Source organism: Diadema antillarum, unplaced genomic scaffold (genome assembly GCF_040938485.1).
Source record: "Diadema antillarum isolate AM-2024a unplaced genomic scaffold, OU_Dant_1.0 seq00000430_RagTag, whole genome shotgun sequence".
NCBI classification, from domain to species: domain Eukaryota; kingdom Metazoa; phylum Echinodermata; class Echinoidea; order Diadematoida; family Diadematidae; genus Diadema; species Diadema antillarum.
The window spans coordinates 28484-51249 of record NW_027271411.1 but is presented as its reverse complement, the minus strand read 5'-3'; the positions used below and the strand labels follow the sequence as shown (position 1 = coordinate 51249).

At 39.7% G+C, this 22766-nt stretch overlaps 1 protein-coding gene and 1 long non-coding RNA gene across 2 annotated transcripts in view; one reads left to right on the top strand and one right to left on the bottom strand.

Annotated features, from left to right (window-relative positions):
• LOC139732517 (homer protein homolog 2-like) overlaps positions 1-5658 on the bottom strand; it is a 38556-nt gene extending 32898 nt beyond the window's left edge. The window contains exon 1 of the mRNA XM_071643375.1: positions 5510-5658. Coding sequence (XP_071499476.1) covers positions 5510-5514 — 5 coding nt within the window. The 5' untranslated portion in view covers positions 5515-5658. The remainder of the gene's footprint in view (positions 1-5509) is intronic.
• A 6070-nt stretch (positions 5659-11728) lies between these two features.
• Positions 11729-15343, top strand: LOC139732516 (uncharacterized). The gene is made up of 3 exons (XR_011711031.1): positions 11729-11859; positions 14691-14958; positions 15278-15343. It is a non-coding gene; the product is annotated as an uncharacterized lncRNA (long non-coding RNA).
• Positions 15344-22766: the final 7423 nt, after the last annotated feature.

Genomic DNA, 22766 nt, shown 5'->3' with positions numbered 1-22766 from the left:
AGGTCCCCAAAGAAAAAAGTTGGTGTCAAGGCAGTTGATTAACATTTTTCATTGGTTGTTTCCATCCCTAACTCATATTTTTAATAGAACTATCATTGAAGCAGTAAAGCTGAGTTTTTATTTCATCCACAAATTATGATGAATAATGTCTAAAAAATGATTGTGAGTGTACTTGGACTTGTGCAGCACACACAGGATTACATTCATACGTCATGGCATTCGAAGGATCTTAAATCAAACCATCAAAATTTGACAGCACAGTTATCAAAGGCTGCATTTATCTCCTTGTAACTCACAAGAAAAATCAAATTTCAAAACATGTTTAAAATGGCATTATAAACAAGGTTTGATTGGGGTTCCATGTTTATCCAACCAATTTGTGATTTGAGTACTATTGTCACTGTGCAGCTGCTTCTTGCTGTTCCACTCGGCAAGAAGCCTTAGTCATTTAAGCATAAAACAATGGGTGAAAAAACACAAATGGCACATGCTTTTCTCTGCAACCAGAAACAGCTGGAATTTGACCTCCACACACAGCTCAGAGATATACTGCACTTTTCAAAATGGCACTGTGTTTATCAACTAGCAGAAAGGCGATCATGGTCTCAAACTTATTTCAAATCGCCCATTTTTTTCTTTTTCATTTCAAATCAGCATCACCACTTCTTAACACCTCTGAAGACACAGTTGCATTCATCTATCACCTGAATAATGCCTAAAACTTTTCTAGGATCATGATTCTGCCTCAGAAAAAATTTGTAAACACATCCACAATATGGTGAAGTTGTGTGTACATATCTGTACTTAAACACAGTCATAGCAAGGAGGTACTAGGCTCACCTAGTACCTCCTTGGTCATAGGGTGTGCAACATATTGGCCTCCTGTATGCCTACATTGTATCTGTCTAATGTTTTCAAAGAGACAAGGATCAAATAATTGATTACATAACAATGGAGGGACGATATTATGATGAATCATTGCGGTATACATCATGACTGACAGAAATAAACAAGGAGTGCTCATGTACCATCCTCAGACTGAAACACACCCGTCGTCAATATTTGCTTGACTGTTTCGTTCTAGAGGGAAGTTGCTCTGGCAACAATTCTTGGTTTTCCCTCTATTATGAGTACATGGTAGACTTTCAAAGATTTGTAAAACTTTACTCTTTAGTTGACAGTGTAAATACCACCAGTCTTCTTTCTTTTCTTTCTTTTATGAGGAAGAAACGGTACAGTATGCAAAAACAACAGTGAATTTCCATGATATGGTTGTTGTTGTTGTCGTTGTTTTAGACCTGTATTTTGATAATCAACTGCAGAAGATTCGATAAACACTCACAGTTCATCATCCATGATACTCAGCACTTTTAGTAGAGCCTCTCTAGACACAACCATCTGTCCAAGGGATACACTGCGATTGATTTATAGATGATTTACAACTTGAGTTCCTCATTTTTATGTACCACCTAGAGATCTCTTGGTGGAGGTGTTTCAAAAGTGCTCATTGTGGGAGCAACAAATTTGGTCTTCATCCAAACAAGAAGTGAAACCAGACAAATCTATTGATACCAAGCTCTGCTGCAGACAAAGGATTGTAAGCAAAGACATTTTAGAACTACAGACAATATATGAATTGTACATGCAGTTATCTGAACATTTGATGCTCAATGAGATTGGCACTATGAAACATACTGTGTACTTTGCATTGCTTGGCTTATGACATGCATTAATTTACAATTGTATGGGCACTTCTTCTAGAATGCATTACAATAAGAAGGAAGCACAGTACACAGATATGATTGCTCTTGGTCCAATTGTACTACTACACTGTATGTACTGTAAAAGTGGACATTTTTGCAGTATGGACATTTTCGCACAACCAGAAACCAACGCAAAAATAGAAACACACAAACATTTTGGCACGTCATATGTTCCACTAATAAATGTCTTGATTGCGCAGAATTAAAAACATGCAAATATCATCTCACTCTGCCAAGTGGGAAAAAGATTTCATAGAGTGGTTTCTCGATATCTCGCAAGACATTCAAAGCTAAATCCTCACCTCAACCAATCCTATACAGTCCCTGTTCTATTTGCCAATCACTGGTAGTGATACAATGAGAATACTTTTGTAGACAGTACAACCGTATAAACTGCATTGTCACTATCTCAGTCTACCCCATCCCAATACTTCACTAGGACTTTTTCTGAGCATTCTCCAGAGACAAAACACAGGGTATTCCAGAGATCAGTCAAAACACGGTGATCGATGGGTGACAAGGTGATCAACCCTCTGAACAGGCATTGCTCAAAGACCTTCTCCGGCATGGTACAGGAATATGTCTACTACCTGGAGAGTCAATCTCCAGGTCAGTAGATCAAGAGCATCTGAACATCAGACACTACCTTTGGAGTCTACCCTTGACAGTACACTGTAGGGTAAAATTAACCTCCAGGTTCTCCAGGGGCTACCACCATGTTGTGTCTTGACAGACACAGGGTAACAACAAATATAATGTCCATACATGTGACCGTGCACCCCAAAACGAACAAAAAGTCGCACCCCTTGATTTCACGTAAGGACTCAGAAAAGGTGAAACGGGTCAATCAAGTCAATATTCAGTTTTTCATTTTTTCTTAAAGTGCTACCCTTCATCTACATTATTCTTAAGTTTGGGATCATAAAATGCATGGAAAAGTGCATTTTCAGTATTTTTTCTACAACCCTTTTTTTTGTAGAGTACATTTTTGTAGTGAGATCAGGTATGTCTTATGGAGGCCCATTTTCATTTCTTGATATAACCCTTTGCACACTCTTCACTTTCAAGTCTGATAACTTTTGAAGGGAAAACGCATATTGCTTTGAAAGTTAGCAATAATCATGGACAGAATGTGTTAATAGAGTATGACATGCTCAATTTCAATTTGATCTGATAATCCCTTTATTGTTGTTGCTCCACTGGTTTACATCCTTTTTTTTGTCCCATTCAACGCACATCTAGCACGGTTTGGTAAAGAGTAAGCGCTAGAATACACAAATGGACCCTGTACTTCAGAGCCTCTTTTCTCGGTTCACACTTTTCCAGAGTGCGCTTTCTTTCCAATACTCAGATACATAGGTTAGGAGAGTGCATTTGAATTGAGTCTAATACATCATTTTAAAGCTTAGAGTCTGCTCTTTCAGAATCTGTCCTTAAATTAAGTAAAAATCCATGTCTGGTGACTTCTTGTTTGTTTTGTGGTGCAGGGTCACATTGCATGCAGTGGGTATTACACTGTCATAGATTTTCTATTAAAAAATGGACTGGGTGAGTGGTGTTTTTTTTAATGCCATCACTCCTAGAGACATGATAAGATTGTATCGTCTCTATTTCTAGTCTCTATCTATGCTAGAGCAATAAAAAATTAAGAAGAAAAAACATTGGAAACTTCTGTATTCATCCATTATTTCAGTATGCAATGTACATTCCATACCATGACAATTCACAGGATGATTAATTTCAGCAGAATACACTACCAGACATTTTCCATTTTTCTCCCAACTACAGTAGAGAACAGTCCACCATCTGGTGTATGATATGAATCATACTCATATTGATTGACTGATCTCTGTGTACATCGTATTTGGGGCAGACCACTTTTAGCGGGTTGTGCAACAATGTCTATGAAGCGGAATCTTTAACACAGACCTCCATTTTATGTCCTAATCAAATACAGAATGAATTGCCAGGGCCACGTTTTAAAAAGTGGGGGGACCCGGGTTTCATTCCGAGCTAACAAGCAAAAGAAAAAAGAAAGGGGGGGGGGGGGGGGGTCTTCTGCACCTGGTGCCACATCCGGAGTTTCTTCAGTTGACAAGCAAAAAAAAAAAAAAAAAGATCCTCAGTGCAAAAACAATGGCCTAACCAACTCAAGGGTTTCATTCTATTTCATTTCCTTTTTTTTTTTGCAAGTCTGTGTGTGAGTTGTGCGTGGAAAGGCGAGGGCCACAGAAAAAAAAAACCAACACCGCATCAGGCCAGGCCAATAGGTGCGGTGACCCTGCATTGAGCGAACCTGCTGGCACCCTAACTGCGACCACCACGAACGCGAAGCATTCGGACTGTGGCTTGTAGGATTTGGGGTCTTGTACAGGGTATTTCAAATTCCAACTTTAGCAGGCCTACTAAAAATTGCTTGAACTTGAATACATACCAATGTAGGCAAATCATTGACATCACCTCCCTGGGAACATTTGGTTTCTCTATCATCTCTTTCTGTTGAAATTGATGACTTTAAATGAATCGGCCAAGAGGAATCTGTGAGAACTGCTCTGTTTGAAGTATTTGAAACCTGTGGCTGCGGGCATGCGCTAGCCAAAGTGCAGTGTGGCCTTTTGACAAGGCCTTCTTGCTGTTGACAAGGCCCTCTCTCGCTGTATTGCGTTATTTTCTGGGCAAGTGAAGAAGCAATCCCAGCCGAGCATGAAAGTGTGAGAGCGAAAGGGCCTTGTCCAAAGGCAAAAAAACATTGCACTTTTCATGCATACTGTAAAAGTGGAAATTTTCGCGGTGTTGAAATTTTCGTGCATTTCGCGCAACCAGAAACTAGCGCGAAAATAAAAGCACGCGAATATTTTGGCTTGCCATATTATGTTCCTGTGTGCGTGAGGTCTTGATTCCGCAGATTTAAAAACACGCGAAACTCTTCTCATCCGGCCTAGCGCGAAAAATTTGTCGCGCGAAAATATCCACTTTTACAGTATGGGATTCATGATATCGCCAATGCGCAATGTGCCATACAAGAGGTTGCTTCGAAAAATGAAGGAAGCAAAGGGGAGAATGGAGCTAGACTGGTAGAAAGCTGCATCTAAGACCATGGGATCAGTGTGGAAATTAGCAAGGAAACGGTAGGTATGGATTACATGGAGATAGGAGATGCCAGTACAAAAGAAAGCCTTTTGCTGGTGAAATACATATAAAACTTAAATAGAGGGGCGAAAATATGTTTTTTTCTTTCACTGTACAGAGACAGCATTCTGTGAAATTACAGGGTATTCCCACAGAAACTGTGTACAAGGAGCTCTGCGGGGTTACTGGCACACTTGACAAGCCTTGTTTTAGTGGATCGCTGCACATCAGTTGATTAAAACCTGATTTTTGTCACGAGCGCAAATAGAATTTTTCTTCTTTTCATGGAGAGTGGACTTGTGAATTGTGTGTGTACCACATGTATATCGCTGTGCAAACTCGAGACAAGTTATTCAAATGTGTCAGATACGAGATGGATGAACCTCATCACGAGTATCCCGGCAGTATGGGGAAGAGGCTCTCTGGGATCCTTACGTCTACGCGTCACGAGCAAGAGCCCCCCTCAATCAAGAGCGGGTATCCCGGACTGATAAGAAACCCTTTACGTTACTTATTGTGGCGTCTGTAACATTCTTTACAAGGACAAAGTTCTAAGTTTAAATAATGCATGCATTTAAACAACTCGACAAATATTCAAACATTAAGAGTCTACTCACCCCATTACGAATATTGCTCGGGATCTTGGCCTGTTTTCATTCAAGTTTCTCTGTCTGTTCTTTATGCACGGCTTCCGGTCAGATGCAGAGGAAGTTGCACCGCTAAAAAACAGAATGGAACGTTCACTGTCGTTAGGAGTGAAGTGTTGATCTAGGCCCAAATGGCAGAATCTAACGTTTACATTCCGGCATGGATAGGGCTAGAACTACTGATTATTCGAGGCTACCACTCGGATTATTGATAATACTAGTAGATCTAACAGTGACACCTGAACGAACACAAAATAACCAAAATAACGTTACATGACAACAACGTACAACGGCCATCCCACAGTCTGCGGCGCGCACAGAGCTCAGAGCTCGGTTCGAGGTGTTCACACACGTTACACGCACGGGTACGGACACTCAATTCGGTTCCCGCTAGCTTCACTTCATACTAGCTGGCAAGGCACGTACACACATGCAGCAGGTTGCTTGCAGCTGGCTGCGAGTCACGTTTGCTTGCAAGCGTGTAAGCGTAAACAAACGACGAGTGCAATATGCCACAGCACAGCATGCATTGGCACGCGCGCAGTGAATAAAAAAGAAGACCCGTTCCAAAGCTTGAGAAAAGCAATCGGAAGAGCGCTTCGAATCTTGAACACTCTTCTTTTTTTATTCCGACTCCTTCTGAAGATTCTTGTATCAAAAACATGTGACAACTGGTACTTGTTTAAAGTGAAAACTAAGTTTCGGTAAGTGCTTGAGAACCCGTCTAGCACCATTTCATTTTTTCTTGCAATATATCGAAAGAGTCCACTAAGAAACTTACCTGGCTGACGCGGTTTGCCGGAATGATGAGTCGGTTTGGAGTATTTTGAGAAAAATAATAATAGTAGGAAAACCGACTTTTATTCCAGAAGGCTCCAGACTAACTCGGTCTCGGGAAAAATTCGACCCTACTTCAGACAATTCACACGCAGTTCGTGATCGCCACATTCTACTGGCCACTGCATAATACCAAATGAGGCCTAAGTGATCACCCATGGACAGGAAAGTGCGTGCTAACGCAATCCTGTACAAACAAAACAAAAATGACAGCGCGCGGTCCTCAGTTACTTAGACGCGCGGTCTTTGGAGTTTTTGTTGTTGTTTATCAAGCGCCTTTGATTGTTTTAGAGGTGCTTAATAGGCGCACACTAATTTTGCATGCGCGCAAAAGAGGTTTTTGATGCGCTCGTTGTAACAACTCGGACCATTACTGCGAATAGCCAGAACACGAAGCGCTAGTTTATATAGGCCGCTCCCATAGGACAACACTGTACAATCAGAGGGACAACCATTACAACTCATCCCGCCGTCAAAGCGAAGCCGAGTTATCCCCGAGTCCGAGTTTAGCCTGACCCCGTTCGGGTAAGTACTGAGACTGAACCTTTTTGGTTAATATTTCGCATTTTCGTCGTTACCCATCGAATATCTCGTCATAACATCGTTATCCTGCACATTTCCGACGCATACGTTCACATTTGGGAGCGAAATTTGACAACTTTTGCAGACGTACCAGAACTTTGTTTGGGCTTTAAAACCAAATTATCGTTCACACATAAAAAAGTGAGTCGTATCTGTACTTTGCATTCCTGTTTTCTGAAATGTTATGGTTTTATTCCTATTCACATTCTCTCTTCGTATTTGGCATGCCAATTATTTCTTGTCCATAAACACATGTGCAAAGTTTGTACATGTATTAACTTGTTAAAGATCAATGCCATGCAGTGGCGAATCCGGGGGCTTGGGGGAGCACCGGGCGCGTTTCTCCACCCCCCCCCCCCCCCCCCCCCCCCATTACGGAATTCCTGGATCCGCCCCTGATTACGTGCCGGATGACAGTGATGACATCCCTTAAAGGAGAAGTCCGGACGATTTTGAAAAAAATTAACCAAAATCTACATAAATAAAGGACCATAATGACTAAGTTTCATTGAAAAAGACCCTCCCAACTCGCCACAATCGATTTTTTAGCATCACTAATTTTGAATCGTAACCGTTCGATTTCTGTACGCCGGCGAGAAAGATCACGTGACAGCGTGACGTTTCCTCCTCACATTGCTTTTTGCTTGGAGCGTCAGCTGGCTCGGGGGAGCCCTGCTTGAGCAACGGTGATACGGGCCAAGCAAGCGGTAGTAGCGGATCACCGCTCAACAGTCTCTGACCACACAGCGGATGCACGCGGCATGATCTATTGCTTCATTAAAAAAATGCCGTTGTGTCAAGTGTTAGGGTGTTGTCAATACTTTAACTTTACTAGTAAGTCTTCAAATTGAAGAAATATTTCGATTTTAAATTGATATCTATCCACGATACTACCTTTACATGATCCTGAATGCTACAACACGCAGCCCGATTACGCTGTGTGTATTGTGGGCTGCTGGTCGTAGTTACCGGCGCGGCGCGGCGGCGGTACCAAGCTGGCGCTGGCCGCGCGTTTCTTCCTCGGTTCAAGTTACATGTATACTGTCGTATTTTATCACCGTCAGACACACTTTTCAACAGTCTCGGACAACAAAAGAGGCAATAATTCTGACATTGACAGACTGATTTCAGATTGTTCACACTCAGAAGTCGAAAAAACGATCGCGGATTGTGATAGCACTTGGCAGCAGCAGACGTAAATGTATGCCTGCACAGCCCGACAACAGCTAATGCATTGTAAGTGATGGGGTGGACACTAATAAGTACGGCAGTATTATAATACATACATATTTCAATTTAAACGAAAATGTTATAGCATTGCAACTATTTTACATTAATCTTTGAAGATTTTATATAGATATATAACGAAGATTATTTGAATAAAGGAATACAGCGTTTGGCAACAGCACTCCTAAATCGGTGTACGGTCTCCTGCAGTAGCGCCGACAAGGCACACATGCAGATACCGCCCGCAGTCAGCAGTGCAATGGGAGATCGATGCGTAGCTGGGCTTCGCTCGCGGTGCTCTCAGCTGAGGAAACTGCGCCCGATACGTCACGCGCAATGCATCCTGGGACAGATAGTACGAAGGGCAGCTCGCGACGGATTCGAACATGAAGAATTACCTTATTTAAAAAAAAAAAATCATAGTAAATGTATATGATGGTCTTTTCTCGTCGGGAAAAGGGTAATAGGTTCATGAAATATTGTTCTTTACACACGAAACGGCTGATAATCGTCCGGACTTCCCCTTTAATTATGTTATAAATCATAATAGGGCCTACTCCTGTAAGAGATAGTTTTCGTGTTTTAATTTCGTGAATTGTGCTCCGGGCTCAAAGGCTACTCGACCCTGATTGATTCACGAAATTAATAACTCTCGGAAATATTTCATTGCAACTAATTGGAAATATCCCGAAAATCATGGACAGTGGAATAGTACCAGCTGACTGGAAAGAGGCCAACGTGACGCCCATCTTCAAAAAGGGTGAGCAGTACGAACCTACAAATTACCGTCCTGTGTCTCTAACAACCCTTATAAAAAAAAACCATGGTTTTACAACCGTAACCATGGTATAACCATGGTTATGGACGGTTTTACAATGGATCGATGGTGGTCCATGATTTTTAATTCATATCCATGGTAAATGTGTGGCGGAAGTGTGGTAATACCATTGTTAAAATACCATAGTTATGATAACATGATAAAACTTTCATTTTACGATGGTTTTAAAACCATGGTGAAAAAATCATTGTTATACCACAGTTTTAAGAAATTAAAAAAACAATGGTGAGAAAACCACGACAAAACCATCGTTCTACTTTGGTAAAAATAACATAATAATATAACAATGGTTGTAACCATGGTTTCACAATAGTATAAAAACAATGGTTAGGAAACCATGGTGTAACTCTCGTTCTACCAAGGTTGAAAACCATCGTTATTAAACCATGATTTCTTCATGGTTTTATGATAGTGTAAAAAAGATAGTAATAAAACCATGATTTTAACCATGGTATTATGATAGCACAAAAACACTAGTTATAATACCATGGTTAAACTTTCGTTTTACAAAGGTTAAAAATGATGGGTATTAACCATGATATTAACCATGGTTTTATCATAGTTAAAAAATGATGGTTATATAACCATGGCTCTAACAGTGGTTTAATGAAAGTGTTTTAAAACCATGGTTAAAAAATCATCGTTATACCACAGTTTTAAGAAATTAAAAAAACAATGGCGAGAAAACCACAACAAGACTATCGTTCTACTTTGGTAAAAATAACATAATAATATAACAATGGTCGTAACCATGGTTTCACAATAGTATAAAAACAATGGTTAGGAAACCATGGTGTAACTCTCGTTCTACCAAGGTTGGAAACCATCGTTATTAAACCATGATTTCATCATGGTTTTATGATAGTGTAAAAAAGATAGTAATAAAACCATGATTTTAACCATGGTATTATGATAGCACAAAAACACTAGTTATAATACCATGGTTAAACTTTCGTTTTACAAAGGTTAAAAATGATGGGTATTAACCATGATATTAACCATGGTTTTATCATAGTTAAAAAATGATGGTTATATACATTTTGTATAACCATGGCTCTAACAGTGGTTTAATGAAAGTGTTTTAAAACCATGGTTAAAAAATCATCGTTACACCACAGTTTTAAGAATTTAAAAAAACAATGGCGAGAAAACCACAACAAGACTATCGTTCTACTTTGGTAAAAATAACATAATAATATAACAATGGTCGTAACCATGGTTTCACAATAGTATAAAAACAATGGTTAGGAAACCATGGTGTAACTCTCGTTCTACCAAGGTTGGAAACCATCGTTATTAAACCATGATTTCATCATGGTTTTATGATAGTGTAAAAAAGATAGTAATAAAACCATGATTTTAACCATGGTATTATGATAGCACAAAAACACTAGTTATAATACCATGGTTAAACTTTCGTTTTACAAAGGTTAAAAATGATGGGTATTAACCATGATATTAACCATGGTTTTATCATAGTTAAAAAATGATGGTTTAATTTAGGCTATATAACCATGACTTTAACAGTGGTTTAACGAAAGTGTGAAAACAACGGTTTTAAACAATCGCTCAAATTCCATTTTAGCGAGGAAAACGATGGTCATAGCTACACCAGGATTTGAACCATGGTTTTATCATAGTGTGATGTGCGAAGGATGGTTATGAAACATTGATTGGTTCTACGAACGTGGTTTCATGATAGTGAAGAGGCGGTTAAAAAGCCATGATTTTCACCATGGTTGTATGATAGCTCATAAGAACAGTGGTTATAAAACCGTGGTTTAACTTTTGTTTACCCACGGTTGAAAAAGTGGTTAATATTTTAACAATGGTTTCAACCGTGCATGGCTTCATGCTAATCAGATATAGAGTGCAGAAAAACCATATTCTAGAATTTCTAACCATGGAACCTTGTATGATAGCATAAGAACAGTGGTTATTAAACCATGGTTAACTTTTTGTTTTACCAAAGTTTAAACCACGTGCGCTATGATTATTGAATGATGTCGATCACAAAAATCAATATGAAAACTCATAATTTGATGGCCGCAATGTCAATGCAAGTCATGACGGACATTCATCTAACGCAACCACCCGTTTGGCTTCAATAGGATTATGTAAACAAACAGTAGTCTTACCATTGCAAACAAAAAGCTGCTTCACTTGGTTGATTTACAGCATTCCTAAAATGCAACATCTATTCACTACGGAATAAAGCACGTAAAAAATCTTAAATGAGATTACATACTCGTGAAAAAATAAAAAAAGGTAGTAACCCATTGCCGCCCGTTCGTTCCCCGTAGCTTTGACATGTACACACAACAATAGAAAACTACTAGTACACTGTATATGAATGCAATCGGCGTGTAGCAATTGTGTACGATGAATGGGAGATCCGGGTTGTTGATATGAGGCTCGTTCGTACCAAGGATCACAACAAAAATATATTTCAAAATATATGGAGCACAAAAAATATTGACACATTAAAAAAAAAATAATTTGCAATAAAAAAAGTTTTATACATATATTTTTGTATTCAAAACCAAAAAATTAATGATTACAAGTTTTCTTGGTAATAATGTAACGTAAGAGGTCATGTGCGTGTTGTTGTTGTCGCTGATCGATTGATGTACTGCTGAACCGTTAGTCCGCGACCGCGCTCAAAAACCACACACACGGTTACGATTCGCTGTTCATTTCAAACGCTCTTGATCTTTCGTGATGATCTCTGACCGGAGTCAAACATCTCGAGGTACGAACCATCTATTTTGAGAAATGGCTAGCAAACGGCCCCTAAGAAAAAGAGGAACTTCTCCTTTGGGATTCTTCGCGGAAGGTTGGTCAACGTAACTTTTAATACATTATGTAGACCTAATCTTAGCTAAAATAATTACCAGCGAGATTTGCATTGCATTGTCCCGACCGACCCGGGGCCGGCAGCGGCCCTGCCCCTGCTGTGCAAATTTCGCATGATCGTATCAAGTGGGGATAACCAGTCCAGTAGACTGTTCTGTATCTGAGAGTGTGACTGAGTCAGTGAGTGTGAGAGTATGACATGAGAGCTCAAGAGTTTGGAATGAGTTGTTCTAACTCAGCTACTGTATATGTACTGAACTCTTAGTTAGTGTTACTGTGTCACGTAAATTCTACAACAAGTTATCTACGGTAACTAGATTCTATACACAACCCAGTCGCTGTAGACAGTGTAGATCTAGTATGGTTGGGGCACCACCTATCGGCAGGGCACCTTCCCATCGGCACCCTGCGTATCATGGCTGTTTGCGTATAGAACGAAAAGGTACGCGTGGGATTAAGTGTCATGAGCTATAAAAACAATAAAAACGAAGAAACGAAAATCAAACTCAAACAAACCAAGCTAAAAATTACACATCCGCTCAGTAACGACGCATGGCTGTGAAATTCATGTGTATTACCTATGGCCTGTGAAATTCACGTGTATTACCTATGCTGTGAAATTCACGTGTATACCTATGGAGGTTAGGGGGTGCTGATCGCAAGGTTCCCTTTTTAGCTGCGCGAAGAAAACGAAACGCACGCGCTAAAATTGCGCTATTTTAAAACGGAGATTCATAATCAACGAGACGGTCATGACGTTCAAAACTGCAGTATTTATGGCATATTTGAGGTAAGAATTAGGCGGATTTGTGTTATATTTTTAGAATAAACAAGCTACAGATCCTTAGGGTGACGATACGTGGTACCCCCAACCCTACTACTAAGCGACAGGCTATGATTTATTCGCACAGCACAGCGTACTCTAACAGTGTCTGGTCGGGCTAACAAGACGATAGTCAGTTAGGCGTAATCCCTAACAATGTTAGTAGGCATAGGCCTACCTCATATTGGGTGGTGATGTCAGGTTCGGTGCAAGCTACATCAACAACACTATTTTCTGCTAACTCTGTTAGGACTTCTAGTGGTATAACTGCTCCAGTGAATCAAGAGTATCAGTAGAAGCTACGCTAAGACACAAGGGCTTACTCCTGCGAACTAGTACGCTCATGGGCGAAATACGGACGCCATTCCGCCATTGAAAGCAACAGACCGATAGATTGATTAGAGGGCGTACTGTATATTACGCGATCATGATATCAGTGCCGTATCACTGGGTCCTCGTATTTCTGTCTCCCTTTCATTTTTCCCCTTTTTAGGGGGCATACAGGGGAAGATATGTACGGATGTATGTACTTAGAATCTTGTTTTGTCGTAAAGAAGTATCATTCCTCTCTAACTATGAAATGTATTTGAAAAAAAAATGTCATTTACTTTCCAATCGCAATCTGCAGGCCCACAAAGTTTGAGCTGAAGTAGGTAGACCAAACTATGTTTTGGGAGGGAGAGAGAAAGAGATAGGTGGCGTTTGTCAGCTCAAACACAAACTTGCTGAGGGACTATAGATAAAAAAGTAAAGGCTTTTACATTACTTCATTTTTTTTTTTTTACATATCGACAGAAAATATTCTTTTTGTGATATTTTGAGGTCTGAAATGCAATTCTACCGCTGTGTGCTTCCTTTTAAAATGAAGAAAATGAAAGGAAGGTAGGGTTTGCTCCATAGGCTCACGTGTTTAAGAAGCTTGCGGTATTATTACTAAATTGGCTGCCATTGGGCTCGGTTGGGCTCCCGCTCCATGCCGTACTACACCCGTTTGCGTGCGAAGTAGCGAGAGTACGCCCTCTTAGCTTTTTGATTGTGTCTCAGCACTAACTTAAGCACTGGCACTGGTAGTACTGGCACTGGCGATAAAACTGAAGTGAACTTGAAGTCCGTAGGTGCTGGTAGGATGACCTCAAGAATATGTCATAAATTTCTGGTTGCTGGTGCTGGGCAAACTTGTGAAAGATTCGTCTGTCCGGAGGAGGAGTCTTTTATTTTTTTTTTACGTTACTTATGGCTCTCTACCTCCGGACTATGTCTATAGGAGGGGATCCGTAAAGCCAGATGCAGTCTCTGCTCTGTGGAACATATCCCTGTCGACGAGATACAGACCAATCTTTCGGTCAAGTGCTGGGCTTGGTGTTGAAATCAAAGAATGTCGTCTACTGAACCTAGCTCCGCTATTTCGTAGTGTAAGAGTTAGGCCTGTAGCATGTACATTTTATGCTAATGCAATGGTCACCCACGCCACAAAATGTAGGCCCTACACAAGCATGTGGCTTCATAAATCTGAGCCTGGAAGCATAAAATTAAATATTAAGTTGTGTTTTGAAGAATGGTTGAAATTTGGGGCATTTTAATCTGTCTTCCTCACTTTGTGTCTAAAAACTAAGCAGTCCTGCATCTTTTAATATTCGAGTGTAATCATGCGCCATCACTTTTCGTCGTGCGATTCTCACGGACCTCGCGATGCTGCGATTCCAACACCTATTGCTGGGGATCAATAACTTTGATCAGTATCGCTTAGTTAATCCGACCGGCGGTGTTGGAGCTCAGTTTAAGTCAGTCATTTGGGAGCTAGCACTAGCACTGATCTTGAAATCCCCCAATGGCAAAGGATGCTGTATTTTGTAATTTGTATGTTATACCAGTATATCATTCACCTAACGGATTGTTGTGTGATTTTTCTGGCTAACCTTATTTTTCTTCTCTCAATCATTAATAGGTGTATTATTGTTATGTCGTGTGTTTTTTTTTTTCCTCATCAGAATCAAAGATTGACTGTGCAGGTGGCTGATGTGAGAAGGTGTTTCCATAGAAGACTTGCAGTCCATAGAAGACTTGAGGTCCATCCATGACCATTGATCGTGCTGTCCACTAGCTTGCTCCTTTCATGGGTACAAGTACATGATGCACATGCAGCGCTGATTTCCATCAATATGTGTACATGGCATCCTCCTGGCTGAATTCTGGTGCAAAGAAGTGGATCATCTGATGTCATGTTTTTTCCCGTTTGACCATGTCATCAAGGAGAAGGTATTCCTTTTTCTTTGTTTCTTTATTTCAACCCAGTATGGTTCATTAGAAATTTGAGCATATCGCTGTAACATACCCAAATTCTTGTGCAACATCCTCAAAAACCAGCAGCATGCTATGCGACATTGTAGAATATTTGGGAGTCTTTTATTCCAGCAGTCATTTGGGAGCTAGCACAAGCACCAAACTTTAAATCATCCAATGCTGTATTTTGTATGATACGTCATTTTCCTGTGTGATTTTTCTGCCTAACCTTATTTCACTTCTCTCAATCATCACTATTATCGTTATGTTGTGTTATTTTTTTTTTCCTCATCAGAATCAATGATTGATTGTGCCAGTGGCTGACACGAGAAGGTTTCTCCATAGAAGACTTGAAGTCCACCCATGACCATCGATCAGGCTGTCCCCTACCTAGCTCCTTTCATGGGTACAAGTACATGCAGTGCTGATACGTGTATGGCATCCTCCTGGCTGAATTCTGGTGCAGAGAAGTCCATCTACTGATGTCATACTTTCTCCCGCTTTTCCATGTCATCAAGGGTAAGATACTCCTCTGTCTTTCTTTATTTGTTTCTTTCTTTTTTTCAACCCATTATTAGTGTGGTTCATGAGGAATTTGAGCATTACACTGCAGCATACCCACATTCTTGTGCAACATCCTCAAATACCAGCAGCATGCTATGCAGCATCCTAAAATATTGGCAACCTGCTTAAAATAGAATGTGATCAATTTTTGAAAAACATCAAATTACTCTAGGCAATTTGTGCACAATACATGATATGGAATGTTGAACGTAATGGCTTCACCTGTATGTGGCACTTAGGGGTTAAAATTATTGTAAAAGTACACTGTATTTTAAACAGTATCTCTCCAGCACATTAGAGTGATGAAATGATGGCTAGGTGTACCACATCAATCTAATCCCATTCTTCTTATGTTTTTTGCAAGGTAGCTATTCTGTGCAAGTATTTTGTGTGTTGAGTATTTGAAGTAGAACATGTTATTATTATTTAAAAAAAATAATAGCGTAATGAATAAATTCTCAGTTCGTTGCAGGAGTGATCTTCCCCAAGAAAATTCTCACCGCTCACGGTTGCAAAAGAAGGACATCTCAAGGCTCCACAACGACAAAGGGCACACTAACCAAGCTATATCAAGACCTAGTTCCTGCGAAGCCTCATCCAGAAGTTGCACCAAAGCTTACTGCTGGATATTCTTGGACAGTAGAAGTACAAGGACAGTTTTCAAAGCATGTGAAGTGTGCATGTATGCTCTCATGTCAGGACTGTTGGTTGCTAGATAATTTTTTTTTTTTTGATGCTGTTTTGTTCTGTTGTCCAGTGCTCCTGGTGTCACTTAAGTCCAAATTTGCATTATCTATACAAAGCTACAAATGATCATGTACATCAAACATGCACTAATGTATGTACACTGTATTTAATTATCCAACTAATTCTTTGCAGGTGATATTGTTATAGTTTTAAATCATGTGACTGGCAATAAGCCATACCTACGTACAGTCAAGATGCTGCTCATGAAGCAATAAAAAGCTACTTTTCAATCGTAACAGCAAAGTGAGCAAATGTGCATTCTTATGTGTTATTTGTTGACTGAGGTTCAGTAAGAGTACATTTTCTTCATTGATTTGTTTACATAAACCTACAGTTTTGCAACTGGAAATAATGTGATATTTGTATGATACTTTGACTTCTCACACCCAGCTGCTGAAAAATAACTTTTGAATGTATAGTCATAATTGACTGTTTCTACCCTTGTGTACTTTCTTATTTTAAAGGTGCCTAGACCCGGTAGTTGCTGCAGCGCTTTTGGATGAGAGTGCCGATCACCATTAGCATTGATACAAAGACTGCCGAAATTGAGCTGTCGTCAACAGTAAAGCGCGTAGGTGTTGCTAGGTAATGTTGCCTTCATTGTCTTCTCTGCGTGTCAGACAGTCCGTAGAATTTGAATGCCAGGGTGCATGCTTCTTTGTTTGACTTCAGAGAAAAAAATATTAAAGCTGTCATCATCAGCAGTGGATTGGACTTCTTCGGACTCATGGAAATGGGTCAAAGCGTAAGCGCTAACGATAAAGAGGAGTTGATAGCATAGGTCTCTCAAGGAAGCTTGTGCCGTGCGCCGTGTACGCTAACGATAAAGAGGAGTCGATAGCATAGGTCTCTCAAGGAAGCTTGTGCCGTGCGCCGTGTACGCAAGCAAACCACCGGGTCTATGTGCCTTTAAATGCTAATGACAGTACAGTCAACTCCAGTCAGTCAGTTTTGACTGAAAAAGCGCATCAAATTGGGCAATGTTTGACTTCTGCATGTTCAGAGGAATACACATGACTAGGCCATAAAAATTGGGACTTTTTGGTTTCCTCAATTTGGCCATAGTGTATTCGATATACATGTATGTTTTGGGGAGAGCTTTGGCTGTGTGAAAGTCAATGCTGGTAAGAGCATCGACCTACTCGTTGCTACATATAGCTTCTTTTATTAAATAGTGAATCAATTAACACTTACAATCTGCACCCATCCACCAACACACACATGGAAGTCAGTTTTTAAATACAGCTGTACATATTTTTTAGACTATAGCTAGAAGGAAAATAATAGAGAATTGGTTTTCTCCTGTTTCAGAGTCCAGGTTCATATACATGTTTACAAATGTACTGTATCATAATACATATGTATAGGAATTGTAAGAATTATTATTCTGCTCCAGGTAATTTACTGAAAATATTTTTATTTCATCACTTTATGTGAAGACTCTACTGTGCTATTTATTGATCATTATTCATCAAATATTATATTCACCAATTTTTATTATTCACCAATTTCCCCCATGGTTTCTCAAAGTACTTGTGAAATACAACTGTAGTTAAAAATACATTTTTCTACAATATTGCACTGTGGTTAAATAGTGGGTTTACTACATTATGTACAATGGATCATGGTTGTATCGTGATTTGGGTTGTAATTCTGTGGTTTGGCAGCTGTAAAACCATGTTTTCATCTTTTCCTAACCAAACTTTCACCTTTACCTAACCATGGTTTTACACTTCCTTAACCATGGTTTAACTTTTTCGTAACCATGGCTTGGGCACGGTAGAAACACAGTAATGACCATGGTAAAACCACAGTAATGTCATGGTAAGTGCATTCCAATTTATCACCTTTAAACCATGGTTACCATGGTTAACCCATGCTAAACCTATGGTTTAACCGTGGTTACCATGGTTTAACAATAGTGCACCATTGTTAAACTATGGTTTAACACGAGTGCACCATGGTTTGACCATAATTAAACCATATTGCCCTATGGTTAAACCATGAGTTTATCATGGTTTCATCTTTTCCTAACCGTAGTTTCACCATTTCCTAACCGTAGTTTCACCATTTCCTAACCATGGTTTTACACTTCCTTTACCATGGTTTCACTTTTTCTTAACCATGGTTTTGGCTTGGTAGAAACACAGTAGTGACCATGGTAATACCACAGTAATGTCATGGTAAGTGCGTTCCAATTTACCACCTTTAAACCATGGTTACCATGGTTAACCCATGCTAGACCTATGGTTTAACCATAGTGCACCATTGTTTAACTATGGTTAAACTATGGTTTAACACTAGTGCACCATGGTTTGACCATAATTAAACCATATTGCACTATGGTTAAACCATGAGTTTGCCATGGTTTCATCTTTTCCTAACCATAGTTTCACCATTTCCTAACCATGGTTTTACACTTCCTTAACCATGGTTTTGCTTTTTCTTAACCATGGTTTTGGTACTGTAGAACCACAGTAGTGACCATGGTAATACCACAGTAATGTCATGGTAAGTGCGTTCCAATTTACCACCTTTAAACCATGGTTACCATGGTTAACCCATGCTAAACCTATGGTTTAACCGTAGTTATCATGGTTTAACCATAGTGCACCATTGTTTAACTATTGTTAAACTATTGTTAAACACTAGTGCACCATGGTTTGACCATAATCAAACCATATTGCACTATGGTTAAACCATGGATGGATCCAATGTAAAACCATGGTTATGCCTCATAGTCAAACCATGGTATTTTTTTACAAGGGAAGTGTGTGCTGCAAGCTGCTAGAGCACATCTTGACTAGCACAATAATGGGTCACCTTGAACAAAATAACATCTTGTGCCCACAACAGCACGGTTTCAGAAAGAAGAGATCCTGTGAAACTCAACTGCTGGAATTTACTGATGAGCTGATCAACAATATGGCTCAAGGGAAGCAGACAGACATCTTAGTCTTAGACTTTGCAAGAGCCTTTGACAGAGTCAACCATTCACTCCTGGTTCACAAGCTCCACTATTACGGGATCAGAGGGCATACGAATAAATGGATCTGCAACTTCCTCACTGGCAGACGTCAAGCTGTGGTGATTAATGGAGCTCGTTCGGATCTCATCGACGTACAGTCTGGAGTTCCACAGGGCAGTGTGCTGGGCCCATGTCTATTTCTTGTTTACATCAATGACATCCCGGAACTGCTCACCTCCAGTGTCTGGCTTTTCGCAGATGACACAGCGACGTATGATGTAGTTACTAATCCAAGCAACCAGGAGGCCATCCAGCAGAACTTGGATAAACTGGTCCAATGGGAAAAGAAATGGGACATGCTATTCCACCCTCAAAAGTGTGTTGCCCTGTCTGTTACCCGTAAAAGGAAACCACTGCGGACAGAATAGCTCCATGGACACACGCTTGATAATGTTAATAGTGTGAATTATCTAGGAATCACCATCACATCAGACTTGAATTGGTCAGAGCATATCAACACAATCTGTGCTAAAGCTAACAAAACTCTTGGCTCCATCAGACGCAACCTCAGGATCTCATCGAGGAGGATTAAAGAAGTTGCATACAAGACCTACGTTCGTCCTGTTATTGAATACGGCCACACCATCTGGGACCCATACCCAACAGTCAATCAGGATGCTTGAGGCTGTGCAGAGACGGGCAGCACGTTTTGTAATGCAGCGCTACCACAATACATCCATTGTAACAGCAATGCTTGAGGAGCTGCAGTGGCCCTCTCTTGCAGACCGTCGCCGAATTGCACGCCTGGCAATGCTTTACAAGATAACGCATAACCTCGCACATGTCAACATGATTAAAGAACAGCTTCAACCACTCCCTACACGTCCAAGAAGAACTCACAGCCACCAATACCTGGTCCCGCCCAGCCGAACTCTCTATCACCAAAACTCCTTCTTACCAAGAACCGTCAAAGACTGGAACAGATTACCCCAGGAAGTGGTCGAGGCCAATACTATCGACACATTTGTGTCACGAGCCTCGGCCCAGGAGTAGTTGCTTAGCACTCTTTTCTTTTCTTTTTTATCATTATTGTTATTATTATTACTATTATTGATGGACTTGTCAGTTTATTGGTTACTTATTTATTCATTGGATGATGATTACTACGGCAACTACTTGAACCCTTTGAAGACTTGTACAACTTAGACCTCCCCGAAAGTGACAGAATAATCAGCAAGTTGATTGTGGTCACTCTTACGGAAGAAGAAGAAGAAAAATCCAATCTTGAAAACATTGTCCACTGTACCGAAAATGATGTCATCCAAGAACATTATTCAGTCTCAACCCGATAAGATAGAATAATAGAAATAAATTAAACACTTGGTTAATGGTATCATTGCCTGACATCTCTTCTCCAAATTGAATTATGGGCCATAATAGGTTATAAAACATATTCTAAGATATTAATGACCTATACATACGACCTTTTCCCCAATAAAAAGTAGTCATTGCTCATTTAACAAAATAAAACAGAACAATCAGGCGAAACATACAAGCTTTTGTTTTTTATTTTGTGCTTTGAAGAGAGAGTGAGGCGGAGGAACAGAGGAAATTATAGAGAACATCAAGCTATTTTTGTGCGCATAATTATAGGTTGTCAACTGGAGCGGAAATATTGGAGATTCGGGGATTTGATGACAATGAATAGAATACCGGATTTTGGTAGGCCTTGCATGAAATCTATATTTTTTTCCACGCAATTATGCCCTATAGTCTCAAATCCTGAACGATCTGACTGATCGTTAGTTTCAAGTTAACTAGCAGTATAGGGTTTTACACTTTTACTCGAAAGGAAAAACTTGATTCTTTCATGTTTTTTTTTTTACATAATGATCGATTGAAGGTATTGAGATGATGAAATGAAAAGTTGTGAAATGTTGACATCATCAGCTCATTCATTTTCTTTGTATTCATATTTGTTTTGTTCAAATAACTGCTGTAAAAAATTGGCGAATATTAATTTTGAACAATCATAACTTCAATACTTTTAACCCGATTTCGATCAATGATTCACTCTTGTGGTTGCCATAGTTCATTCTTACTTTCCAGACTAATCTAACTGGTCTGAAATGTCCCTTTATCACTAAATGTCACTTTTTTATGCCAAATTCTGAACCCCAACCCTTGCAGAACAGAAGATTAGAATTAAGAAGAGTTTGTTTGCAAAAACCGATAAGTCCATATATGCGAAATGCCAATTTGCGATTAAAGGTCAAGAAAAATAAAGAGAATGATTAGAAAAATTTTTTGCTTCTTTTGACCATAACTTCAAAAATGTACCTTTTATGTAGTGACCAATATATCATTTAAAAGGTATTATTTTGTACTTTATGACAGAGACCGTAACTCAAAATCTTCGAAAATGGACTTATCGGCTTTTGCAAACAAACTCTTAGCGTTGTTATGGTCCCGACCGAGAGATGGCGCAAAACCTCTGATTGCTATACATGTACATGTATTACAGCCCACGATTCCGTTCTAGATCGCGCGACCAGGGCGTTTCGTCGGGTCGCTATAGGTTTTACTATTAAATTTTATAATAATATAATGTCTACTATTGTCGGGCGTACATCGGGGAAAACAATGCTCACAGACCCCCCCCCCCCCCGTCCCTTTCTCTTTCTCCTTTAATCCTCTGGGTGCTACAATGAACTTACCTATTCACATGTTTGCGTGGGATATGTGTGCATATTAAAATGGCTTGGCAAGAGTTGCGTCTTTTGAATAACAGACGAACGTTCTTTGGATAAATAGGCATTTCACAAAACGTACTTTTGCCTCTTTTATTGCATAACAGGTGCGGATCCAGGAATTCCGTAAAGAGGAGGCTCCATTATTTTGTTTGAATTGTTGGGTTCTGACGCTCTAAGAGAGGGGATCGCCCTCAAACGCCTCTCAAATAAAGTGCTCTTGGAAAAATTGTGTCGCAAGTCATTCTTTACTATCCCAACACACTACAAAATAATGGAGCCTCCTCTTTAAGGAATTCCTGGATCCGCACCTGTTATGTAATAAAAGAGGAAAAAGTACATCGATTTTTATGCTCCCCACCCTGAAAAACTTTCCGCAATCCCTGACACGTTATGTGTAACAATTGAAATTGAACTTGACAGCGATGATCTTACAGGACGGTATGTAGATCAGCGTGCTTCTCGCCCACCATTCAAGACAAAGAATACTTGCTAGACCTTGCTTTCGCGATGCAAAACGAACAATACTACAGTACTCCGATCCAGGGCTTGTGAGGCGTAATGATAAATGGAGTAAATCTAAGCTGGAAATATCGGTCTAGATACGGGTGGGATTATTATTATTATTTTTTTTTTTAAATTCAAAGGCGGTCCAATTCAGTTCAATCAATTCAATTCAATTTCGGCATTATATTTTAAAAAACACCAAATAAAAATCCGAATTTAAGACTAAGCATCAAACTTTATCGTAGGGA